This window comes from Myxine glutinosa, chromosome 7, assembly GCF_964187855.1.
Source record: "Myxine glutinosa chromosome 7, kmMyxGlut1.1, whole genome shotgun sequence".
NCBI lineage: Eukaryota > Metazoa > Chordata > Myxini > Myxiniformes > Myxinidae > Myxine > Myxine glutinosa.
Genome location: NC_136267.1, coordinates 150,389,906 through 150,417,477, shown reverse-complemented (window position 1 = coordinate 150,417,477; position 27,572 = coordinate 150,389,906). Strand labels below are relative to the sequence as shown.

General features: G+C 40.5%; 1 protein-coding gene across 2 annotated transcripts in view; it reads left to right on the top strand.

Annotated features, from left to right (window-relative positions):
• Nucleotides 1–27,572, top strand: part of SMARCC2 (SWI/SNF related BAF chromatin remodeling complex subunit C2) — a 67,420-nt gene that overhangs the window by 14,402 nt on the left and 25,446 nt on the right. The window contains exons 7-18 of one of the 2 annotated variants that reach the window (XM_068123394.2): nucleotides 4,971–5,040; nucleotides 5,191–5,266; nucleotides 8,637–8,768; nucleotides 8,927–9,039; nucleotides 9,505–9,626; nucleotides 12,672–12,736; nucleotides 16,167–16,297; nucleotides 16,905–16,976; nucleotides 18,385–18,498; nucleotides 23,408–23,561; nucleotides 25,473–25,574; nucleotides 26,078–26,140. In XM_068123394.2, coding sequence (XP_067979495.1) covers nucleotides 4,971–5,040; nucleotides 5,191–5,266; nucleotides 8,637–8,768; nucleotides 8,927–9,039; nucleotides 9,505–9,626; nucleotides 12,672–12,736; nucleotides 16,167–16,297; nucleotides 16,905–16,976; nucleotides 18,385–18,498; nucleotides 23,408–23,561; nucleotides 25,473–25,574; nucleotides 26,078–26,140 — 1,214 coding nt within the window. Of the gene's footprint in view, nucleotides 1–4,970; nucleotides 5,041–5,190; nucleotides 5,267–8,636; nucleotides 8,817–8,926; nucleotides 9,040–9,504; nucleotides 9,627–12,671; nucleotides 12,737–16,166; nucleotides 16,298–16,904; nucleotides 16,977–18,384; nucleotides 18,499–23,407; nucleotides 23,562–25,472; nucleotides 25,575–26,077; nucleotides 26,141–27,572 lie in introns of both variants that reach the window. The other variant, XM_068123393.2, reaches the window with a different exon arrangement.

The window sequence follows — 27,572 nt, the reverse complement described above, 5'->3', positions numbered from 1 at the left end:
CCGCTCCTTTCCTATGCCATCTCCAGGCATTGCAAATCGTCATTGCCGGGCACCGAAGGGGGCTCGGCAGTGACGCGCGCTGAAAGAGAGTACTCAGTTTTCACTCTGGTTGTTTGTTTGTTTGTTTGTTTGTTGTACACCGCTCCTTTCCTATGCCATCTCCAGGCATTGCAAATCGTCATTGCCGGGCACCAAAGGGGGCTCGGCAGTGACGCACGCTGAAAGAGAGTACTCAGTTTTCACTCTGGTTTCTTGTTTGTTTGTTTTCTTTCTTGGTTGTCCGGACGATATCTCAGCCATCCTTTGAGCTAGGAAGCTGAAATTTCGGCACAGTCGTGAGCAAGTCCTTTGTCAAATACGGTATTTTTTGTTTTTTGAATAATCAATTAATTGAGGAGTTATTTAATTATTAGCGTTTAATTAAGTACTTATTTAATTAATTAAATTTCATTTCTCTTCTGACCATTATTAACTCAGGCACCTTTTGAGTTAGGAAGCTGATATTTGGACATGCCAATGACCAGGTGATTTGGCTGCAAAGGATATTTTTGATTTATTAATTAATCAATTAATCGATTAATTATTTAATTATTCGATTAATGACCCAAAAAATTTTTTTTTTTAAGTTACAGATTCTGATGAAATAGTGGTAGTTTATGTGTTCTCTGACCAAATTGATTACCAATTTAATTTTTTTATGATTATTATTTATTTATTTTCATTATTAATCATTTATTTATTTTCTTTCTCATTTGGCCAATATCTCAGGCACCTTTTGAGCTGGGAAGCTAATATTTGGACATAAGTGACCAAGTGATGTGGCTATCAAGGATATTTTTGATTTATTGATTAATCATTTCATCTATTAATTATTTATTGATTAATCGATTAATTATTTATTGAGTAATCAATTAATTATTTAATTTTTTATAAATGACTTATTTAATTAAATTTCTAAAAGATACATCTTCGGATGAAGCACTAGTGGTTTAGTTATGCGATTAGCCAATTGATTATGAAAATATTTTGTGATAATCTTTTATTGATTTTAATTATACAATTAATCAATCAATTAGTGTACACCTCTCCCTCCCAATGCAGCCTTAATGAGCTGCACTGCGGTATTGCCGGGCGCCGGAGGCGCCCCGGCAATGCCGCGCTGCAGCATATTTAATTATTTGGCATGGGGCGGTGTACTTTGAATGTATGTGTACTTGTTTGTTTTCTTTCTTGTTTTCTTGCTTTCTTGTTTGTTTGTCCGGACGATATCTCAGCCATCCTTTGAGCTAGGAAGCTGAAATTTCGGCACAATAGTGAGCAAGTCCTTTGTCAAAAACGGTTTTTTTTTTTTGATTAATCAATAAATTGAGGAGTTATTTAATTATTAGCGATTAATTAAGTACTTATTTAATTAATCAAATTTCCTTTCTCTTCTGACCATTAACTCAGGCACCTTTTGAGTTAGGAAGCTGACATTTGGACATGCCAATGACCAGGTGATTTGGCTGCAAAAGATATTTTTGATTTATTAATTAATCAATTAATCGATTAATTATTTAATTATTCGATTAATGACAAAAAAAATTTTTTTTTTTAAGTTACAGATTCTGATGAAATAGTGGTAGTTTATGTGTTCTCTGACCAAATTGATTAATAATTTAATTTTTTTATGATTATTATTTATTTATTTTCATTATTAATCATTTATTTATTTTCTTTCTCATTTGGCCAATATCTCAGGCACCTTTTGAGCTGGGAAGCTAATATTTGGACATGAGTGACCAAGTGATGTGGCTATCAAGGATATTTTTGATTTATTGATTAATCATTTAATCGATTAATTATTTATTGATTAATCGATTAATTATTTATTGAGTAATCAATTAATTATTTAATTTTTTATTAATGACTTATTTAATTAAATTTCTGAAAGATACATCTTCGGATGAAGCACTAGTGGTTTAGTTATGCTATTAGCCAATTGATTATGAAAATATTTTGTGATAATCTTTTATTGATTTTAATTATACAATTAATCAATCAATTAGTGTACACCTCTCCCTCCCAATGCAGCCTCAATGAGCTGCACTGCGGTATTGCCGGGCGCCCGAGGCGCCCCGGCAATGCCGCGCTGCAGCATATTTAATTATTTGGCATGGGGCGGTGTACTTTGAATGTATGTGTACTTGTTTGTTTTCTTTCTTGTTTTCTTTCTTGTATGTTTTCTTTCTTGTTTGTTTGTCCGGACGATATCTCAGCCATCCTTTGAGCTAGGAAGCTGAAATTTCGGCACAATAGTGAGCAAATCCTTTGTCAAAAACAGTTGTTTTTTTTTGATTAATCAATAAATTGAGGAGTTATTTAATTATTAGCGATTAATTAAGTACTTATTTAATTAATCAAATTTCCTTTCTCTTCTGACCATTAACTCAGGCACCTTTTGAGTTAGGAAGCTGATATTTGGACATGCCAATGACCAGGTGATTTGGCTGCAAAGGATATTTTTGATTTATTAATTAATCAATTAATCGATTAATTATTTAATTATTCGATTAATGACAAAAAAAAATTTTTTTTTTAAGTTACAGATTCTGATGAAATAGTGGTAGTTTATGTGTTCTCTGACCAAATTGATTAATAATTTGATTTTTTTATGATTATTATTTATTTATTTTCATTATTAATCATTTATTTATTTTCTTTCTCATTTGGCCAATATCTCAGGCACCTTTTGAGCTGGGAAGCTAATATTTGGACATGAGTGACCAAGTGATGTGGCTATCAAGGATATTTTTGATTTATTGATTAATCATTTAATCTATTAATTATTTATTGATTAATCGATTAATTATTTATTGAGTAAGCAATTAATTATTTAATTTTTTATAAATGACTTATTTAATTAAATTTCTAAAAGATACATCTTCGGATGAAGCACTGGTGGTTTAGTTATGCGATTAGCCAATTGATTATGAAAATATTTTGTGATAATCTTTTATTGATTTTAATTATACAATTAATCAATCAATTAGTGTACACCTCTCCCTCCCAATGCAGCCTCAATGAGCTGCACTGCGGTATTGCCGGGCGCCTGAGGCGCCCCGGCAATGCCGCGCTGCAGCATATTTAATTATTTGGCATGGGGCGGTGTACTTTGAATGTATGTGTACTTGTTCTCTTTTTCATTTGGCCAATATCTCAGGCACCTTTTGAGCTCAGAAGCTAATATTTGGACATGAGTGACCAAGTGATGTGGCTATCAAGGATATTTTTGATTTATTGATGAATCAATTAATTGATTAATTATTTAATTATTCGATTAATTACTGAAAAAAAAAAAATCTGTTACAGATTCTGATGAAATGGTGGTGGTTTATGTGTTCTGTGACCGAATTGATTCATAATTTAATTTTTTAATGATTATTATTTATTTATTTTCATTATCAATCATTTATTTATTTTCTTTCTCATTTGGCCAATATCTCAGGCACCTTTTGAGCTGGGAAGCTAATATTTGGACATGACAGTGACCAAGTGATGTGGCTATCAATTATATTTTTGATTTATTGATAAATCATTTAATCGATTAATTATTTATTGATTAATCGATTATTTCATTTTTTATTAATGAGTTATTTAATTAAATTTCTAAAAGATACATCTTCGGATGAAGCACTAGTGGTTTAGTTATGCTATTAGCCAATTGATTAAGAAAATATTTTGTGATAATCTTTTATGGATTTTAATTATACAATGAATCAATCAATTAGTGTACACCTCTCCCTCCCAATGCAGCCTCAATGAGCTGCACTGCGGTATTGCCGGGCGCCGGAGGCGTCCCGGCAATGCCGCGCTGTAGGATATTTAATTATTTGGCATGGGGGCGGTGTACTTTGAATGTATCTTTACTTGTTTGGGTGTTTGTCTGTCTGTAAGTAAGATATATCAAAAAGTGTATAAATGACGGATTAGGATGAAATTTGGTGGACAGTTTGGGTATGTAACAAGGACGACATGGTTAGAATTTGGTGAAGATCCGAATACGGATCCAGATACGAGAATTTTGCAAGTGATTCTTCACCATTGAGTGATGGGGCTAAAAGCCATATATAACACGATATCTCAAAAAGTTATGGATGGATTAGGTAGGACGCAACTTAGCGGACAGGTTTCGGTGTATAAAAAATATAAAAAAACACCTTTAGAGGCCATTTTTCCCCGCGAAGCGGGGGTTGGCCTTTTTCGGGAACCGTGGTTGTTGTTGTTGTTTTTTTGGTCCCCTTTTTGAAGCAATGTTTTACGGCCGGATGCCCTTCCTGACGCCAACCCTTTTTGCCGCCTTTTTATGACAAACAGGGAATTACCAGTGAACTGGTACTCAATTTGCCGACCTCGGAAGGATGACAGGCTGAGTCAACCCCCCTGGCGTTAATTCAGCGATCGACCGGGATTCGAACCCAGGATCCTAGGATCCTAAGCCGGTACCCTAGCCGCTAGCCCAACACCAGGGTCTAATAAATAAATAAATACACTTTGACATTTGTATACACTTTGGGTGTATGACAAGAAATAATTGATGTGATTTTGGTGAAGATCTGGATCCGCAATTTTTTTTAATTGATTCTTCACCATTGAGAGATGGAGCCATAAAACGATATATGGTATGATATTTCAAAAAGGCATGGATGATTGATGACAAAACTCGGTGGAAGAGTTGGTTAAGTGATGAACAAGCCGATTAGAGTTTGGATAATCTGGATGCAGATCCGGCCTATTAATGGAATACAAAATGTAAACTGTTCAGCCTGGTGGAGTCATGTGCTCTACCGAGTGCCGTTCTCGTTTTTGTTGGTGTTTTGGGATATTATTGGATAATGTATCATTAGCATCTCCATAGCTTCCAATACTTATTTAAACATTCATTGTCATTGCTGGTGTGTGGTTGTTAGCCCTGTTCCTTTTCATTGCAGAGGAATGGGTGCGCCCGGTCATGCGGAAAGATCGACAGCTGCTGCTCCATTGGGGCTTTTATCCTGACAGGTATAAACATGATGCACCAGTGTCTGGTATTCCTACCTTAGCAGTTTCTCTGAAGCTGATAATGTCTCCAATCTCCTTAGCTTTGTTGGATATTGAAGTATACGTTTTGAAGATCTTGTGCCGCAGTTTAGGAAGCGGTCTTTTTTGCAGTTATGACACATGGGTGCCATCAAGTGAGGTGGAAGCAGATGTGGAGGAGTTACCATCACGAAGTGGGCACTGGAAAGTAGGAATAACTTTCAGCAATACTCGTGCTTTCTACACGAGCTACTCTTCCTCCCGCCTGCCCGCACCCCTTTTCCCCTCGCTTCCTACCACTTCACCATGTCTTATCCCTTTCGCTATCTCACATCCTTCCATGTGAGTAATCCACTAGGCACACCAATGTGCAAAGGGTGTGAAATTGTCTTTGCTGGCCTTTCTCCTTTTTCTTTATTGTTGTTTCATCTTCCCTTTAATTGTACACCGCACCTTTCCTATGCCATCTCCAGGCGCTGCATAACGTCATTGCCAGGCACCGAAGGGGGCTCGGCAGTGACGCACGCTGAAAGGGAGTACTCAGTTTTCACTCTGGTTGTTTGTTTGTTTTCTTGCTTTCTTGTTTGTTTGTTTGTCCGGGCGATATCTCAGCCATCCTTTGAGCAAGGAAGCTGAAATTTTGGCACAATAGTGAGCAAGTACTTGGTCAAAAACGTTATTTTTTGTTTTTTGATTAATCAATTAATTGATGAGTTATTTAATTCTTAGCGATTCATTAAGTACTTATACATTTCCTCTCTCTTCTGGGCATCATCTCTGGTACCTTTTGAGCTAGGAAGCTGATATTTGGGCATGACAATGACCAAGTGATTTGTCTTTAAAGGGTATTTTTTATTTATTGATTAATCAATTAATCGATTAATTATTTATTGATTAATAAATTAATTATTTAATTTTTTTATTAATGACTTATTTACTTAAATTTCTAAAAGTTACATCTTCGGATGAAGCACTAGTGGTTTAGTTATGCTATTAGCCAATTGATTAAGAAAATATTTGATGACCGTGTTTTATTGATTTTAATTATGCAATTCAATCTTGATTTCCTTGGCCAAACAGTTCAATCTTGCTTTCATCAGACCACAGCATCTTGTTTCTCACAGTCTGAGAGTCCTTTAGGTGCTTTTTTGCAAACTCCAAGCGGGCTTTCATGTGTCTTTCACTGAGGAGAGGCTTCCGTCTGGCCACTCTGCCATAAAGCCCAGATCGGTGGAGTGTTGCAGTGTTGGTTGTCCTTCTAGAAGTTTCTCCCATCTCAACACAGTATCTCTGGAGCTCAGCCAGAGTGACCATCGGGTGCTTGGTCACCTCTCTTACCAAGGCCCTTCTCCCCCGATTGCTCAGTTTGGCCGGGCGGCCAGCTCAAGGAAGAGTCCTGGTTGTTCCAAACTTCTACCATTTAAGAATTATGGAGGCCACTGTGCTCTTGGGAACCTTCAATGCAGCAGAATTTTTTTGTAGGCTTCCCCAGATCTGTGCCTCGACACAATCCTGTCTCTGAGCTCTGCAGGCAGCTCCTTCAACCTCATGGCTTGGTTTTTGCTCTGATATGCATTGTCAGCTGTGAGACCTTATATAGACAGGTGTGTGCCTTTCCAAATCATGTCCAATCAATTGAATTTACCACAGTTAATCAAGGTGTCGAAACATCTCAAAGATGATCAAGAGAAATGGGAGGCACCTGAGCTAAATTTCAAGTGTCATAGCAAAGGGTATGAATACATATGTCAATGTGATATTTCAGTTTTTTATTTTTAATACATTTGCAAAACTTTCTAAAATCCTGTTTTCTCGTTGTCATTATGGGGTATTGAGTGTAGATTGATGAGGGAAAAAATGTATTGAAACGATTTCAGCATAAGGCTGCAACATAACAAATTGTGAAAAAAGTGAAGGGGTCTGAATACTTTGTGAATGCACTGTACTTTTTTTCTTTTTTTTTTCTAAGTTTCAATTATTTTTCCACTTATTTGATTTTCCAATGATTTAATTATCTAGTTTTTTAATATACTTTTCAAGTACTTAAATTTCAATTAATATATCTCAATTATTTAATTTTCCCATTATGTAATTTTTCAATTATTTGATTTTTTTCCCCATTATTTAATTTTTCCATTATTATGGTTCGCTTTGTGTGGCATTCTGCTTTTTTGGGAGGGAGAAAAACATTTGTTGTCTTTATGAAACAGAATTGCAAGTGCTACCAAGTGGCTAATATTGTGTGTTGGCCATATCGGGAACCATCAGTGAACTCCAATAACAGCCCTCGAGTTATATTAGTAGTTAATAGGTTTCCACAACCACCCTTATTCATATTGGGGTGCGTCTGCCGAGGCCCTTGTGCAAATTAGATGAAAAAGGACCACTGAAAGTTCCGGTCAACACAAAGTTCAAGATAATATTTTTGTGCTCATTATCTCCTTTGTTGTCTAATGTGCTATAACGGCAGCATTTGTGCCATGCCACTGACACGCCGCACATGATAGAGATTAGAGATGGTGTAAGCCTAATTTTCTTGAGCTTGAGATTTTTCAAACAAATAGAGCCCAAGTTAGTGCTTCTTTCCAGTAAATTGTTTCCTGGGAACTCCTGGAAAATTGATTCGGGATTCCTGCCTTTTCCCGTATTTTTTCGGTTCGGGCCCGGAAAAGTTTGGGCTCGCACCATTTCTTGAGGCAAGTGTATATGTGCTTTTGCACAGTGTGCTTTGTGCACCTATTTTCCCAACACCAAGGAAAGATTCATCAACTTGTTTTGTGGGATGGCTTTGAAGGCCATACAACTAAATTGACTGAATAAGAAATGTGTGCAATGGTAAAAGCTAGCTTCATACAAAGTTACATGATGATTGGATGGGAAAAGCAGTCGGTATTCCAAAATAATCAAGATTTATTCATGCATGGGTTGCAGTGTTTCACATGGCAGGAATCCCAACTCACTTTTTCACCTTTATTCGCTTTTAAATTTGCTTTCTCCACAACCACTTAAGCAATTGGCACTAAACCTTCAACATAGGAGCACCTTCCCATGGATAATCTTTTTTGAACAGTTACATGATGTTTGGATGGAAAATGTGGCCGTCGTGCTAAAAAGTCAGTTTTCTGCAGGCATGGATTGCAGGGTGTTTCGCATAGCAGGAATAAATGGCCTTGACATCGCTTCGCTCAGCAACAGCCTTGCATCTTGGGTTGTCCTTTACCTATTATGTGGGCTTCGATATCTGAACTTTTTTGGGGGGTTGATGCGAACGTTCTTAAATTTGTTTTTTTTTTAGTTATCAAAAGAAAACTCCCTTTGTTTTGTTTTTTTCCCCAATTTGTTAGCGGTGTGCTGTAATTGTGCTTCCTGCACCTGCCTGAACTCTGCATCCGATGCATGATTTTGTATACCTTTTCTGTAGGCACCCCTTTTTACGATTGTATGGCAGCCAATTATCGAATCTCCTTTCCTTTTTTTCTTTTTTTTCCTATGTAAGTTTTACTCAAAAAGACAGTACTCATAGAAGAGTTAAGGCAAAGTGCTTTTTGACTCTGATGGACTGAGGTACTGGGGTACAGGTTCATGCCAAGTGGATTTTGGACACTGATTCATTCAATGAATGGATGAATGAAGAAGATTACGAGGTGGACGACATGCGCAACTGTTGCAGCTCCCGCAAGCGTATCCCAGTCAAATCCCTCTCCGAGGAGGTGAGAGCTGGAAGTGCTGATCTTTATGATATTCTGGATCCTTCACAGGCAAGTACCTGAATGTCCAACAGAAGTCAGCATTGCACAATGCATTGAACACTGTCTTAATAACCAGTTAAGCTGTACACATTGTATTGGGAATGTCTGTGGTATTTCAGGCGCATAGCCCAGAGTCGGACCGGCGTGACCGAAGAGGAAGCAACTCCAAAAAGAGGAAGCGTACCCCATCTCCTCCTCCAGTCGATGGCAGGAAGAAATCTATCAGAAAAGGGTTGGCCTTTTTTCTATTCTGTGCTGGTTTTATTTTTTGTTCAAATCATTTGCTTGGCTGTTATTTAATTTTTTTAGGCACTACTCTTTTTTCTTTCCTTTTATTCATGCCTGATCACGTGAACTTTTCTTTTCTATCATGGTGTACAATTTTGTTTTTGTTTTTTTTTAAACAAGATCTGTGTTTTGCATTGTATAAATTATTCCTATTATTATTATTTTTTTAAATTAAAATGCTTTTTTTGTTGTATAAAATCACCATCATGTGTTATACTTTCATACTATTTATATTCCAAGGAGGAAGGGATGTTGAGCCATTCTGGAGGCCAGACTGGATCTCGGCTTTTATTTCATTTTATTTTGCTGTCTGTGGCTGTTTTGGAACCTTTCTGAGGTTATAGATACAGGGAGAGAAGACTTTTGGGACTTGCGGTTATGGAGTGAATTTTTTGCTGTCGGATGGCAGGCCATCCACTCCACTCGGCAAAAAACGCGTGCCACGTGAGGAGGAGCATGAAGAGTCGAGTCGAGATGGTGACACATCCTCGCAAGCACCAAGTGTAGATGAGAACAAGCCACCAAGAAGTGGTGAGGTCCCCGAGTGTGGTCTATTGTTGGGACTGGTAGTTTGGAGTGTATACAAAGGGAGGGATGGAAGGATGTCAACCAAACTTGGCACAAGTATGGACTGTAATACAAATATGAACTTTAATTTTTTTTGGGTTCAACAGGTCTTGTGACCCTTTGATAACCATGTTGTTGACCATAACTGATGTTCTTTCTTATTTGTATATATATATATACATATATATATATATATATATATATATATATATATATATATATATATATATATACATATATATATATATATATATATATATATATATATATATATATATATATATATATATATATATATATACTTTACTTAGACTGAAACACTGTGACGATACCTTCATGATGACTGCAGCCCCAGAAGAGCCTCTTGCAGTGAAAAGGTGCCAAGATTAAACATACCAAAATCCACAGAAAGGGCTGTGGATCAACACACAAAATTGGGCAAAGTGAAAACAGTGAAAAAAAAAAAAAAGGGAAAACCTTTTCCCTTTAAGCAAAGGGAAAACAGTGGGATAACATCAAATTGACCATACATAATTGGAGACTATTGGAGGAAAAGGGTGAGTGAGAACATGGTCCCAGTGGCTGTAGCAAGCGCTCAGTAATAGAAATTTGAGATCATGAGGCAGCAGATTGAAATATTCTCATGAAGTGCTTGAGCCGACAGATTTGTGAAGAGGGCTCCACAGGGGAGAAAAGAGGGTATAGAAAAGAAAGAGGTGAAGGCGACAAGGATAGAGTTTCATGCAGAACACGTGTGGCCTGTAGGCTATAGTGATTGGGCATCGAGGTCTGTGAGCAGCAGGATGAGAATTGAGCTCGGAAACCAGAAACTACAAGGCCACCTACCAGTCCATGCTGGGTAAGAAGCAGACACTGGAACTAAACTACCTGAGGTCAACTTCCAATAAATACAAAGGACCTTACATTTCATGGCCTCAAGAGGGGCAAGATAGGAAGCAGCACCAGCCCATAGGGGTGGGGGCACACTCTAGATGAAGGCTTTATATACCTCTATATAAAGAGGTATATAAAAGGTATAATTATAAGAGGTATATATAAGGTATAAGAGGTATATAAAAGGTATAAAGAGGTATAATTCTACAAGCTTGGGAGAGACTCAGCCCTGCGGAGAATTGAGGTGATTATGAGCTTTGAAGGCCAACTCAGAGATATAATCTGCCTATGACAGTTAAAAATAAATTATCGACAAGGTGAAGGCTCATGGGAAAGTAAGATAACGGAGGGTATGAACTGTGACAGTAGGGGCAGCAAGGCAGCTCTTGTACACAAAGCAAGGGAAGGAATGAACAGGAAAAGGAGGGAAGGAAACTCTAAAACCCACAAGGAAAGGTGTTGAGTCAGGTAGAGTTAATGAGGGATGACATGAGATGGTTCCACAGATGGAAGAATCGACGAACAAAACGGCTGAGGTAGCAGGACTGGAGGAAAAGCCGCTTAGAAAATAACGTTTTTGCTTGTTTTCTCTATCAGTGAAGACAAGTTTTTTTTTTTTTTTTTTTTTTTTTCTCTATCAGTGAAGAGGGACGCTGCCACCCCATGTTGCAGATGCTGCTGAAGTTGATGTTTAAAATGTTGGCATAAACCCAAATAAAATCGTGTAAAGGTGAAGGGAGGAGAGATGAAAATGAAAAAGTTACCTTGTAAAGCTCTCTTGCATACCTTTTTTTCGACAAAATACAAACTAAATACCTGCAGTACACCTTTACCTATTAAAACGCTATTTTGTCCACTTTCTCTCCCATCCAGTTTTTTCACCTACCCTCACCTGCCTTTCTTCCCCTTATTTCCCTTCCCTTTATCCCTTTCATCAAGTACATAGCAGGTGAGCTCATAGACCAGTCATCCAGCCATTTGCACGAAGTATAGAAATCCTTTGGTGGCGGTGCACAAGTTTAGGAAGGTGCACAAGTCGGTGATTAATAGAAGCTTCCTGCACCCAAACTGCTTTTACATGCGTCAGGACCTTGTACTCGTATACTAATAAGTCAATGTCACAAATGTCGTGATTTAGGCTCACAGAAAATGGATTGCAAGAGGGTGAGAGGTCCGTATTCTGACGACGAAGTGAAGAGGAGCAGACGCCAGACGGACAAGATAAGTGTGAAACGAAGTGCAGGTGAACAAAGACTATGGTTAGGAAGAATAAAAAATATAAGAGGGGAAAGTGGGTGAGGGGGCTGGGAGATGCCATGACACGGAAATGGACAGTCTTCTTAATGGAATATAGGGAAGGGCTTGACCAGACTGACTTGAGACTGCAGATAGGGAAGAGGGGGTGGGGGTTAGACCACAGGAGTGTAGTTGAGTGTTGATGCTTCTGTTTATCTAATCGCTTTGTTGGGTTGTAAAGGGACAAAATTAGATGTGAGGTGGTGCTAGGCTACCAACCTCTTTGCTGTGGGAGAGGACTAGGCCCTGCTTCTGCTTGAATGTACCAATTGTTTTCAAGCCCTTGGCTTCTACAACCTGTAATGGTGCAAGCAGCAGCAATCCAGAGAGGGGTTGGAACTGATCTTACAGTAGAGGTACAGTGTTATGAGATGATCACTTCCAAGGAACAATAAATAACTTAGTTTTGTAGAGGATTCCAAAAAAACACACAGCCCTATAGATCAACGGACTTGGGGGATATGATTTGATTGGTTGAATATGGATCATTGCAGAAGAGATGAGACTTGGTTGGGTTCAATTGCAATAATCACTTGATGTATAGATTACACTTCCTTCCGTAGATATGATATTCCGACGTTGCATGTGCAAATCCCGAACTGCAGATTTATTATTTTGTTATATTTAATTGTCAGTCTTAAAATGGGAAATTACAGTTTATTTTGCAGACAAGAGGTGTTCATGAATAAAAGGGGGCAGCTTGCAGTTGCACGTTTGCAACGATTGTCGGACAAAAAAGGTTTTGTTTTTTTCAATCTTTGTGGATATTTCAATTGTTTTGAACTTGAAAATATTGAGTTAACCTTTGCTATTTTGCAGACGAACAAAATGATAAACCTGCGGATTCTGGGACCAAAGTTATTGGTCATGCCGAGGGAGAACTGGTACACAATTTTAATTAAAATCTTCCCTTTCAACGACGATATGCCTGTGACAAGTACGTGTTTGACTGATGATTGTAGAGTACTGAAAATCGCTCGATTATTAAATGTGCTTGTCCTAAATGTGAAGGCTGATTGCACGTTTTCAGGCTTGCTCGATCCACGCTGCACAACAAAGCAATTTTTACCATGTCGGTGTTTATGACGTTTTCATCACCCACTACTCATTGGAAGGAAGAGTAAAAATAATTTTTTTCCACCTGGATGAGCATATTAACACCAACGAATATTTCATGTAAAATGATGATAATGTAAATTAATTTGAAGTTTTATCATGAAAGGAAATCTCATTACCATTCAGCCTATAACGGAGATGACAAACTTGATCTTTTTCGAAGCACTTCGCTTAAAGATCACAGGAGAGTGAAATAATTTATTTGGCACTAGTGATAATTTTCCACCTGTCTTGCGGAACAGAGGTGCTTAGTGTTGGAAAGAGCTACACAAACTTCCTGATCCAGGCTCTCCAGACATGGCTTGTTGTTGTTCTTGATAAGTGTCAATGTTGAGAAGTTGAGGGAGCTGCAGATGGAGGAGATGTTGAGTTGGATCTTGGAGACAGCATGAAGCTGGAAGGTGTGAAAACATTTTGCTACCTCGGAGACATGCTGAATGGAGAAGGTGAATCAGACTCTGAAACAGTTGCTGGAGTGAGATGTGCATGGAAGAAGTTTCGGGAACTGAGTGGCGTGCTGAAGAGGAGGGGAGTGTCGTTGAAGCTGAAGGGAAAGGTGTATGCTGCATGTGTGAGAAGTGTTATGATTTATGGGAGCGAGACATGGGTAATGAACGTAGAGCAGCAACGAAGGCTGGAAAGGGTGGAAATGCGAATGGTTCGGTGGATGTGCGGAGTATCGTTGAGAGAGAGGAAGACAAATGATGAATTGCGAAAGATGATGGGAATAGAGCCTGTGATGGATGCTGTGAAGAGAAACAGGTTGAGATGTTTGGTCATGTGTTGAGGAAGGATGAAAGTGACTGGTTGAGAAGAGTGATGGAAATGAATGTAGAAGGAAGTAGAGGACGGGGAAGACCGAGAAAGACTTGGCTAAAGGTGGTGGAAGAAGAAATGTGGGCAAGGGGGTTAACAAGGGGAGATGTAGAAAATAGGGCAAAATGGAGAAGATTATCATGGGGCCCGCAAGGCTAACCCTCGCGCCAGCAGGGGAAATGGCCTTAAAATGCCTGTTGTTGTTGTTGTTGTTGTGTTGAGAAGCTCACTTCACGAAGGTATGTGGTTGAAACCAGTAGCAATACATCAATGGCACAATCAGAGATTGTTGGAGCCTCCTTTTTTTCATGTGCAGCCAAAATGAATCTGGAGGGGCCTCACTGAACTCGAGTTTAATAGTGCAGTCGTTCTTGAGATCTATAAATACCTCTTGGAAATCTATGTGGTGAAAATCAAAGATGTCCACATCGACTCCGATTAAGAGTTTTAATCCACTGGAATGCAGCACATCTACAGAAAAAGTATAAGGCACTATTAAGCAAGCATCCTCAACCATAATAAGGCATTGGCCAGTATAGGGCATACTGTTTAATCATTCTTACCAGCTCGAAGCCAGACAATAGCAGAAATGAATCCCTTCCCCTCCAACAGGTGGTTTTATAAGCAGTGAGCAGACGCACGGACGCGCATGGATCAGAGATTGTTGGAGCCTCCTTTTTTTCATGTGCAGCCAAAATGAATCCGGAGGGGTCTCACTGAACTCGAGTTTAATAGTGCAGTCGTTCTTGAGATCTATAAATACCTCTTGGAAATCTATGAATATAACTTCTAGATCTGTAAATACCTTCGGCCTTCAGAGAAAGCTGCTTGACTGATGCTGAGCTGCAGATGAAGCGAAAGGATCACGAACCCAGTCGTACTGCTCCATTAATATCCTTTATTTTCTGACAATTTATTATGAAAGTGCCGTGGCACATTAGGGGCCTTGTCACTGCGCACTGGTGTTCTGCAGCATGGCAGTTTGCGAAGCAGTATGTACTGCGCGACTTTAGTGAAATGACGAGAACTTCTCAAATGGGAAGATCTTTGGACGATGTATAGTGTGGCACTCCAAAGACGAGATGGATTTGTCTTTATTTCGAAGCAACAGAGCGAGGAATTGTGGACGTGTAATGGAAAACAGATCTTAACACCTTTGCAAAGAATGTTAACGTTTACCAGGAGCAGTTTCGAAAGCATGACTAACAGTTAATAAATGATAACAAATACAGTCGACAATTAATAAATAACAGTCGACAATTCAGCTTCAGCAATTTCATAACTTATTCAGATTGATCTATGAGTCTGGTGTTGGCGTAGCGGTTAGGGTGCCGGCTTGGGATCCGAGGATCCTGGGTTCGAATCCCGGTCGATCGCTAAATTAATGCCAGGGGGTTGACTCAGCCTGTCATCCTTCCGAGGTCGGCAAATTGAGTACCAGCTTGCTGGGATGAATGATCCCGGTTTAGAATATGAGAAAGATAATATGAGAAAGATAATAAGTATTTAATAAATCGATAATAATTAAGTAATTAATCAATTAATTTAGCAAGAAATAAATAAAAAATACCGTTTTTTGCCAAAGAACTCCCTCACTCTCTTCAATCCCCCTCTCCTCCCTCCACGTCTTTAAAACGGCTGTTCACCACCATCTCTTATCTTCCCCAATCCAAAACCTTGATCTTTTCTACCCCCGCTAATTTCACCCCAAATCCACTTTTTTGAGGTGCCGACGTCTTTCCTGGAAGTCCTTGGTGTCCTTGCGTTTTATACCTATCCTGCCCCCCCCCCCTCCCCTCCCAGGCCCTCTCCCTCCCACACATTTCCCGATGTCCCTGCTCTCAAATGTTGTGTTTGTGTGCTTCCTCCCCTTCTCTCCCCATCTTGTCGACCGCTCCCCTTTTTTATATACTTTGTTTGCTTGTTTGTTTGATTCGTTTGTTTGATAAATGTTAGCTCTTTCACGAGCCTCGACTCTGTATACAAAAAAAAAAAAAAAAAATAGGTGCACCGTATCCCTGCGCATCATAAGAGGCGACCAAGGGTTGGCGTCAGGAAGGGCATCCGGCCATAAAAACATTGCCTCAAACAGGGAACCATGATTGTCATGGGGCCCGCAAGGCTAACCCCCGCTTTAGCGGAGAAAATGGCCTTAAAACGATCATTCATTCATTCATTCATTCATTCAGATTGATCTATCCAAAGCGTGCGCTACTTTCATTTTGTTTTGTTTTTTTTGCTTGTCGATGTATATCAGTAATTGCAATCCCATTGACTAAAATGAACCGAGTTCAATGTGCAAACGACTCAAACGTATCGCGATGTAAGTTATCCACTCTGTCGCTCACGATCACCTTTCTGTATGTGTGTGGCCGTATACAGGAAGGTGAAGGATCAACCTCAAATGTCAAGCCAGAGCAGATTAAAAACCCCGACCAGCTGGAGGATAACGTAACCGATCAAATGCATCACATTATCATCCCCAGTTACGCGGCTTGGTTCGACTATAACAGGTGATTATTCTTCGATGGGCAATATCATTTTTCGTCTGGATACTTTTAAATACCACACAGTGAAACTCTGCATGAATTGTTGAAAGTAATGTATTTGTATCATGAAGTTCTTGGCCTGGTGTCTATTGTTGCACATGATAGTTGAAATGCAATTCAGGGTCAGTGGTATGTTTAACTGTATGTATAATTGTAGATATATTACATTATTATATTGAAAGCGAAGATTAGGTGAGAGCTGATGATTGGTCAATCCCTCCAATTACAGGTGAGAGATGTAAAAGATTGGGTGTTATTTATGTGCTTACTGCTATTGGCATTGCACGTGCTAATTCTTGGAAGCCCCGGTGGTGCGTGTTTCTGTATACCCTGTCGCTGATGACTCGCCAACAAGTAATGAAACCTGCCCGGCGGCCGAGTAGGCGTGTAGCAATGGGATTCTCATGTATGTTACTCGTGAATGTCTGCAGCTGTAGAGGAACTTGGGTGGAGTTTGAGACACCCGAGGTGTTGCCTTGTGGAGATTTTCTTGGTTGCTTTATGCAGCTTTCTTTTATTGTCGTCTTTGACATTTTTCTAATGACACCATGCCATTTTTTCATTTTCTTAGTATCCATGCCATTGAGCGCCGTGCACTGCCAGAGTTCTTCAACGGGAAGAATAAATCCAAGACTCCAGAAGTGTAAGCTGCTGTTCATTCTGTCTCAGCCCTTTCCTTGCTTGTGCTGTGTTAATTTACATCCTCACAGTTTTAATATATTTATCGCTCTTCTAATCCTCCCACCTCCTCTCTTTTCACCTCTCCAAACACCCACCATATTGGATTCTTAGATGTTTACCAACTAGGTGTTTATTTTAAAAGTCAGACATGGAAATGTACATATATTTACTACATTGGCCAAAGCAGTTCATATATAAATATGTGGTGTTCTTCAATATGATAATCACTTGGGGATGTCTTCTTTTTACCCTCGCCAGAAGAGAGGGTATTGCGTTTGGGTCCATTTGTTTGTTTGTCTCTGTCTGTCTGTCCGCACAGAACGAGTATGCTTTTCTCTGCAACCGTTGGTCCAATTGCCAATAAATTTTCACCATAGGAGCGCCTCCTCCTTTAGAATTTTTAATGATAATTATGACGTCCTATGTCACGTGGTACAAGCACTATCTTGGAAAAACCGAAAAAAATTAGCACCACTTTTTCTCTGAAACCACTACATGGAAAAAATTGAATGTCTCATTGTCAAGTACTCCCCATGGGGAATAACATATATGCATGATGTCATCAGTGTCTTCATGATGACGTCATAATTAGACAAGTAGAGCGCTTGATCCCATCAGTTTGAAATTTCCTGAGCAGTATCTACACAAAAATGATGTGGGAGAATTAAATTGATGACGTCATTGGTCACGTGTTTTGGCAGACATATTGGATGGAACATAAATCTACATCATCAATAAACTACACAAACACAGCAGATAATGAACACCACACAAAATACACCATACAAACACATCCTGACGAGGGTCTGCAATCTCTGATTGCTCTTTCTGTTTTGTTCGTTCTATGTGCATGCATGCTTGCCCATTTTTTGATCTATTGCATTCAAACCCACAGTCTGGCTAGTACAGGGCAAACGCGTCATGGTTTTTAGCTTTTGTGGCGTTCATTGATATGTTTTTGTTTTGCTATGTGTTCAAATAACATGCGTGGGTCATACAAGTGTGTGGGTGGTGGTGGTGGTGGTGGTGGTGGTGGTGGTAGTTCAAAACTTGAGACTGCCCTGAAAATAGAGCAGGTTATCTTGGAAGGTGGCTTTTCTTGGAAGGTGGAAGGAAGGAAGGAAGGAAGGTATATCACCTGTTATTAAAGAAAGCTTGGAAGGTGGCTTTGCCAAACGTCTTAATCCCCTCTTGTCTCCCGCTCCCTTTATTATATGTTATATGTGTGTTTCTGTTTGTTTTATGTTTGCTCTTAGATGAGCCTCGATTTTGTATAGAAAAAAAGAAAGAAAGGCCTGTCGCATGATATGTAAATGTGAGATTATTCTATCGTGGCCATGTTCACTCGTCTTTCTCCTTTGGGCATGCAGATACCTGGCTTACCGTAACTTCATGATTGACACATACCGACTGAACCCCCAGGAGTACCTGACAAGCACTGCCTGCCGGAGGAACCTTGCTGGAGATGTTTGTGCCATCATGAGGTGATTGTAGAAAGCTGACTGCTACTAGCAGTCAAGCCACATCCTCGTGGCAAGGAGAGGTTTTGTTAAAGTTGCTGTTATGTGGTTTTGTTGCTGTGGTAAATAATATTTTCTGCAAGGCTTGAGTAAATAACATGAAGTTTACAAACATTAGTGGTTCAATTAGTTGACAACACCTGGAAATTTGTTTGGATTCATTTATTTGATTGCATTGTATTTCTACCTCACCACCACTATGCCCCCATGATTGTATGGTGTTGTGTTTATGATGCAAGCAAGTATTAACTTTGCATGTTTACGAGTCACATGGGTTGGTTAAGTTGTTTGAGCTTTGAGAGTGTTTTGCTGTTTGTTACTTGTGAAATTGAAGGTTCGCAAGTACTGGTATATTGATTGGTCCAGTCTGTTTTTCTGTATGTATGTCAATCACGTACAGGTCACAATCCTACACCAATCTTGATGAAACTTAACCACCTGGTAGAACTAGTCAAAAGCCAGAAACATATTGTTTTTGGGGTCAAAATGTCAAGGTCACATAAAATCTTCAATTTTCATCCGATTAACTTGAAATTTGAACAAGGTTTGCATATTGGGTCACTGAATTGTTTCACCAAAGAAAAGTCAGAAGCCTATTGTTTTTGAGGGTCAAAGGTCAAAGGGGAGGTCGCAATAAATTTGTACATTTTTATCCGATTAACTTGAAATTTGAGAATGCCTCAAATTTAGCCTGGTGTTGGCTTAGCGGTTAGGGTGCAGCTTGGATCCTGGGTTCGAATCCCGGTCGATCGCTGAATTAACACCAGGGGGGTTGACTCAGCCTGTCATCCTTCCGAGGTCGGCAAATTGAGTACCAGCTCACTGGTAATTCCCTGTGTGTCGCAAGAGGCGACTAACAGGGTTGGCGGCAGGAAGGGCATCCGGCCATAAAACATTGCTTCAAAAAGGGGACCACGGTGCCCGAAAAAGTTCAAGCCCTGCTCTGCGGGGAAACATGGCCTCCAAAGGTGGTAACTTGAAATTTGAACAGGGTTTACATTTTGGATAACCGAATAGGTTCGCCAAAAATTACGACGATCAATTGGGCATATGTCAACATATGTCATATGTTGACATATGTTGACATATGTTTGACATATGTCAACAATTTCTCCCCATTATAATAATAATAATAATAATACATTTATTTTATGTAGCGCTTTTCAAGAAGCCCAAAGGCGCTTTGACAGAGTACAAAAAACAAGTGCAAAAAGACAAAAATCACTGGGTAAATAAGCAAAGCAACAGGAAGAAGAAGGAGAAGAGATAGTCAGGGCTTAAATGCTATGGGTTAAATGTTGAATGCAGTGTTGAACAGGTGGGTCTTGAGTGATGTTTTGAATGTGGTGAGTGAGGAGGAGTCTCTGATGGTGTAAGGTAGTGAGTTCCAGAGGGTGGGAGCAGCGATGGAGAAGGCCCTGTCCCCCCAGGATCTGAATTTGGTCCGCATGGGGGGGGGGGGGGTTCAGGAGGTTGGTACTAGCAGAGCGGAGGTTGTGGGTGGGAGTGTGTCTGGATAGGAGGTCAGCCAGGTAGGATGGGGCCAGGTTATGGAGGGCTTTGTTGGTCAAGAGGAGGATTTTGTACTGGATTCTCTGGGGGATGGGGAGCCAGTGAAGCTTATAAAGGACGGGGGTGATGTGGTCACGGGTCTGGGATGGGTGAGTAGACGGGCAGCGGAGTTCTGAATGTATTGGAGTTTATTGGTGATTATTGAGGGTGAACCATAGAGGAGGCTGTTGCAGTAGTCCAGACCGGAGGTGATGAAGGCATGGATGAGGGTTTCTGCAGCCGTGGAGGAGAGGGATGGACGGAGACGGGCGATGTTTTTCAGGTGAAAGAAGGCTGTCTTTGTGATCTGTTTAGTGTATTTGTCGAAGGAGAGGGTTTGGTCAAAGATGATGCCAAGATTCCGGATGTGAGGGGAGGTGGATACTGGGAAACCGTCGATGTTGAGGGCAAAGTTATGGGTGGATTTGGTAACAATTGGTGTGGTTTCACCATTGATCTTTGACATACAGAATAACACAATAATCAAATGGGACTTTTGTGATATGATTGCTATACCTCAATAATTTTTCCAAGATATCGAATTGAAACTTAAGCAGCTTATTTGTACGTATGTGTAGTATATGTGAGTACAGTTTGGTCAAAAGTAGTCAAAGGTCAACGTTGAGGCCATCCGAAGCATGTAAAACACATCCTATGAGAACAAAATTAGAAAATATATCAACCAAATCTATTTGGCATAACAATCAATCATGGAAAACACTTGATTGGTCAAATTTTCGAAATTGCTTTTGCCATGGCAACTATTTTTTGGGAGAATTTGCACGCACGACATCTTGTTTGTTTGTACTGTATTTGTGAAGCTTCTGTCTCTCGAAGGAAATCTCACTCTAACCTTGATGTTTGTCCTGTCAATGAGTACAATGCTTAGTTGTACAAAGTTAAAATATTGCACACCACTTAAGTACGGGTCAAGGAAGATCCGGTTTGATTTTGATGCAGTTTGAGTTTGCAGAGGTTTAATTGCAATGTTTTTCGGCGAGTAGGAAGATGAAATTTTGCCCCCACCTTTTTAAGTGCGAAATCCAAAATAACCAAATTGCTATTTGCAAGAGACGTTACAAATGATGTCAGCGATTTTGCTGTATGCTCTCTATGCCAGAGAAAGGTCAGACCATCATGGCAGAGAGTCCGATGTAATCATTTGGGTCTGCACAGCACGTCGTAAATGCCATCTTCAAAAGTGGTCATGTCGAAGGATGCTGTTCACTCGATTTTCATCTCAGGAATGCAAATATTTGGGAAATTTAACATTTTCCACCTTTGTTTGGCGTCATCGTCGGTAGCCCCAGGCGTCCTCACTGGAAGTCCGGAGTGCCAAGGAAGCCAACTGCTCCGACCAAGTTCCCTCGGAGATTGAATAAAGAAAAAGAAAATGTGAAATAGTTGTCTGTATTGTGCAAGTTGAGAGCTAGTTGTGATTAAGTGGTGTACAAAGTTAGCATTTGAAAGCTGGTCGAGTTTGTGTTGATAGGTTTTGAGAGCGGAGTGGTAACCGAAACCAAGTCGAGGTAATGTTAATCCTGAATGAACGCGGGATGGTTTAAGATGGATGGATCACGGGTTGTGGCTCGTTGACTATTCCATTTCCTCTCTGTCACCGAAGGTGTACGGAGGTTATGTTTTCACCCCTGTCTGTGAGCAGGATATCTCAAAAAGTTATGGACAGATTCAGACAAAATTTGGAAGACATGTTGGCTGTGTGACGAGGCCGAATTGATTAGATTTTGGTGAAAATCCAATACAATAATTTTTTCAGTGATTCTTTACCATTGAGTGACAACTGAGCTAAAAACCATATATAGCATTATATTTCATATTTGTGGACGGATTCGGACAAAACATGGTCAATGAGCTTGTTATATAACAAGAAGCCGGTTATATTTTGGTTAAGGTGCGGTTGTAGATTCAGCCTATCAGTAGGATACAAAAGGTAAACTGTTGTACCTGGCAGAGGTATGTGCTCTACTGAGTACTGTTGTAGTTGTTGTGCTGATGTTGCATGGCGATGTGATTGTTTATCTGAAATGTTGTGTTTAAAGGTAGATGTAGCATGTTTGAAAAGATGTAATAGTAAGTTGCTGGTGAGGTATTTTGTCTGAGACCGGGATGGGTGATTGGACAAGTGGTGAAATGACGTGGGTGTTCTAGCATTCAAGTGGCATCAATGAAGTGTTCGCCTCTGATATCAAGATGGTGATGGAGTGGAAGTATTTTTGTTTCGGCGTGGAGACGATCGATGCTGTTGACTTGGGTGCAGCCCATAATGGTTGAGCAGTTTGTTTTGTTTTATTTGAGGGTTTTTGTTCGACTTAAGCTCCAGCCAACTTTGTCCTCACAAGGACATTTGACATCAGTTGCTTTCTAGCTCACCTGGAACGAAGTTCAGGAGAACTTATGCGATGGTGCGTCGTCCGGCCGTCAGTCCGTCCGTAAACACTTGAAACTTCTTCTCCCAAACCGCTGAAGGGATTGCGACCAAATTTGGTACAAATGGTATTTGTTGTGTTGTGATTAAAGTTTTTCACGGCATTAAAAAAATCGGGGTCTGAGTGGGTTTACCAGGGTCAAAGTGTATCCAGGTTTGACCCCCCAAAATAGAAATTTGCTTTTTCCTCTGAAACTACACACACTATTTCGATGAAACTTGACCACAACCTCCACCACCCGTGATGTACTGAAGTTTGTTCACGGCATTAAAAAAAAATCGGGCCCTGAGGGGATCTATGGGGAACGGGGGGGGCGGGTGCGGGGGGTTGCCCCCCAAAATAGGTATTTCCTTCTTTGCTCAGAAACTGCACATACAATTCCGATGAAACTTGACCCCAACGTTCCATTCATCACCCGTGATGTACCAAAGTTTGTTCACAGCATTAAAAAAATCGGGCGTTGAAGGGTCTACTGGGGGTTGCCCCCCAAAATAAGTATTTTTTTCTTTGTTTAAAGTCTTATGATTATGTCAATATGATTCTACATGCTGCCCTGTCTTCTAGAAACCATTGAAATTGGTTTAAAATACCTTTAGTCAGTGCAGTATACTGTTTATTCTACCATGTGAGCGCCAGGGGTATTGCCCCTATGTTTGAGTACTATCTTCATTTGTCAATTGTATCAATAATTTATGAAGGCTTAAAGTGATCAAGCTGCACATGGGTTTTGACTTTACCTCTTTGACATAACGACGATAACGAGTTTAACATATTTGTGTGGTTAATCTGTTTAACAATTCCACGTTTAAGGAAGTGGGAGAGGGCCTACGAACCAGTCTATAACTGACTAGTTTTTGTGCGTGCGATTTCTGCAGGGTGCATGCCTTTCTGGAGCAGTGGGGTCTCATGAATTATCAGGTGGATACGGACAGCAGACCTGCTGCAATGGGCCCACCGCCAACCTCGCACTTCCATGTGCTGGTGGACACACCGTCTGGACTCGTTCCTCTCCAGCCAAAGACGACGCCTGTAAGAGGCATAGCACTCTTTTATTTATGTAAATTTACTCTATTTTATTGAATTTATTGAAACATTATGTTTTCAGGTTTTCCGTCCGTCCATCCGTCCGTGATAGGTTTTGGTTACCGCAATAACTTGAGAACGGCTGAAGGGATCTTAGTCATACTTGGTGCAGGTATGTATAATGAGGTAAAGGCGAACTGATTAGATTTTGGGGTCACAAGGTCAAAGGTCAGGTCATGTTAGGTTGAAATCCTGTTACCGCAATAACTTGAAAGAAGGTGGGCTGTCTTTGTCTTTCCCTCGCGGTCCCCATGTGCTGTCTTTGTCTTTCCCTCGCGGTCCCCATGTGCTGTCTTTGTCTTTCCCTCGCGGTCCCCATGTGCTGTCTTTGTCTTTCCCTCGCGGTCCCCAGTCCCCATGTGCTGTCTTTGTCTTTCCCTCGCGGTCCCCATGTGCTGTCTTTGTCTTTCCCTCGTGGTTCCCCTGTACTGTCTTTGTCTTTCCCTCGTGGTCCCCATGTGCTGTCTTTGTCTTTCCCTCGCGGTCCCCATGTGCTGTCTTTGTCTTTCCCTCACGGTCCCCATGTGCTGTCTTTGTCTTTCCCTCGCGGTCCCCATGTGCTGTCTTTGTCTTTCCCTCGCGGTCCCCAGTCCCCATGTGCTGTCTTTGTCTTTCCCTCGCGGTCCCCATGTGCTGTCTTTGTCTTTCCCTCGTGGTTCCCCTGTACTGTCTTTGTCTTTCCCTCGTGGTCCCCATGTGCTGTCTTTGTCTTTCCCTCGCGGTCCCCATGTGCTGTCTTTGTCTTTCCCTCACGGTCCCCATGTGCTGTCTTTGTCTTTCCCTCGCGGTCCCCATGTGCTGTCTTTGTCTTTCCCTCGTGGTCCCCCTGTACTGTCTTTGTCTTTCCCTCGCGGTCCCCATGTGCTGTCTTTGTCTTTCCCTCGCGGTCCCCATGTGCTGTCTTTGTCTTTCCCTCGCGGTCCCCATGTGCTGTCTTTGTCTTTCCCTCGTGGTCCCTCTGTGCTGTCTTTGTCTTTCCCTCGCGGTCCCCATGTGCTGTCTTTGTCTTTCCCTCGCGGTCCCCATGTGCGGTCTTTGTCTTTCCCTCGTGGTCCCCCTGTACTGTCTTTGTCTTTCCCTCGCGGTCCCCATGTGCTGTCTTTGTCTTTCCCTCGCGGTCCCCATGTGCTGTCTTTGTCTTTCCCTCGCGGTCCCCATGTGCTGTCTTTCTTTCCCTCGCGATCCCCATGTGCTGTCTTTGTCTTTCCCTCGTGGTCCCCCTGTGCTGTCTTTGTCTTTCCCTCGCGGTCCCCATGTGCTGTCTTTGTCTTTCCCTCGCGGTCCCCATGTGCTGTCTTTGTCTTTCCCTCGCGGTTGTCAGCTCTTTCACGAGCCTCGATTCAGTATAGAAGAAAAAAAAAGAAAAAAAATTGTGAACCAGTGATGGGATTCCGACCAAAGTTGGTACAAGTATGTATTATGATGCTAAGATGACCTGATTCGATTTTGGGGTCAAGAGGTGAAAGGTCATGTTCGGTTAAAATTTGATAACTTGAGAACAGCTGAATGGATTTAAATCAAACTTGGTATAAGTATTCTAATGATGTAATGATGTGGGCGGAGGCATATCGGTCGTCGTCATGACGTCAAAGAGTGTTCTAGTTTGTTATTCTTTCGAATGCCTTGTAAAAATGGATTTGTTAAGCTACTGAGAAAGGGTGTGTTTATTTCTAATTGGTACTATGCCCAAGCACACAGTTTGAGTATGTGTGCACGATTGCGAAGCAGCTGTGACCTTATTTATTAAGTTGTGAACTTGCATATGGAGCTGATCCAGCTTGTACATTGTAGTGGAGATTTTATCCACCATTTTGACCCCTACTCTTCCAATATTTCATCTTGATCACATATTCTTAGGTGGCGTCCGTGCAGCCAACTCCAAACACTGCGGAAAAAGCAAAGGAGAAGCCAACGGACATGCAGAACTTTGGACTCCGCACAGACATGTATAATAAGAAGGTGTGTCTGCTACTCGAGGCTCCAGTATACCTTAAAAAAAAAAAAGATATTTGTGGTAACCGGACTTGGTAGCTTAATGGATAGAGTGTCCGCTCTGAGACTGGGAGGTCAGTGGTGTGAACCCTGGCTGAGTCATATCCTAAGACTTTAAAAATGGTATGTGCTGCTTCCTTTCTTGATGCTCAGCATTTAAAAAGGATATAGCACGGACAAACAACCATAGGTTGGCATCCATTGGGAGGAATTTTTTTAAATCTTCAAATCCCCCTGCTGAGTGTTCAAATCCCCGTTGCCCGTACCCAGAGTGCCCTGGGAAGTTTCACCACCTCCCCCAAGCCAAGAGGCTGTTTGAAGTCAATTCCGGCATTGTCTGATGTACTTGTCTGCATGCGTTTGATTTGTGTGTGCAGCTCATCCAAGAGCCTTTGCCACTATTCAAATGAAATGTTGTTGTAACTGGATTTCTTTGTTAATTTAACATTGTCCTCCAATATGCTTTTCAGTCAAAATCTTCAGCCGGTGGCTCCAGGGAGTGGACTGATCAGGAAACTCTACTATTACTGGAGGTGTGCTTTAAAGCATTTAAGCATTTCGTTCTTTCATTACCTGCAAAATCGAAGATTTTTCAAGTATATTGGTCCTTTGAGTTTGTTATTCTGTTTGTCTGTCTGTTTGTTACTTGCGAAATCGAACATTTTTCAAGTATATTGGTTGGTAGGGTGCATCAAACGCCCAACTATTTTTAAAAAGATGTTGGATTGATCTGTCCCAAATTTTATTTTGTTCCAATCATAAAATAAAGTTGCTATACAAAATTTGGTAAGGTTTGGACATCATCTTCTGGGTCCACCTCACCATTTCATATTTTGAGTCGGTGGTATCAGAGTTGGAAATTTGACACGCAGCTGTTTTGAGGCCCATAAATAAAAATGAAAAGATTGACTGATTGCTACATATAATAACTCTTTGTAAAGGTATTATTGTGCTCTGTAGCAATATATCATCATCATAGGGATAGGGATACAATTCATTTATATACAAATAGTCAAAATAATGATTTTTTTCAAAATATTGATATAAAGCTAAATGAAGAGTATTTTAAAAATATAATATATAAATTAAAGAATATCCTGAATGTTGTAGTCATCTTGTCTTTACAGAGATCTTTTAACTAGACAAGATGATTAAAACAATTATTAGGCTATACTCTAATAAATAACCACCGTTTAGAGGCCATTTTTCCCCGCAAAGCGGGGGTTGGCCTTTTCGGGGACCATGGTTGTTGTTGTTTTTTTGGTCCCCTTTTTGAAGCAATGTTTTACGGCCGGATGCCCTTCCTGACGCCAACCCTTTTTGTCGCCTTTTTACGACAAGCAGGGAATTACCAGTGAACTGGTACTCAAATAGCCGACCTCGGAAGGATGACAGGCTGAGTCAACCCCCCTGGCGTTAATTCAGCGATCGACCGGGATTCGAACCCAGGATCCTTGGATCCTAAGCTGGCACCCTAGCCGCTAGCCCAACACCAGGGCTATACTCTAATAAAATTGGATAATTGATTTATTTGTTGTACATAATTATGAAATGACATTATTGTTACTAATACTACCTTTTTCTTTCAGATAAAACAATGGATGGCACAGTAAAGAAAGCATCTGTTGCAACAAGAGAGTCCACCAAGGTGTTTGGTCTTGGAAGTGCCATAACTGAACAAGATTCCCAGATCAATGGCACCAGACTTCCAACTTGTTTACAAGTACTACGTTGTTTCATGTGGCACACGGAAGATGGCAAACTTGAACGACGCTCTCGGTGGGAATCAGCAAAGCTTGTACTGCAGAAAGTGACACCATTTTATGGCAAGGCTAATATTCCTATCATCTCTGAACGCAAGGCTATTGAGAAAATTATCAAACTTGCAGATGATAATTCCAAGCTTAGATCAATCCCTATCAACCGAAGAACAACTCCAGCAAGCATCACAAAGGTGAATCAAAT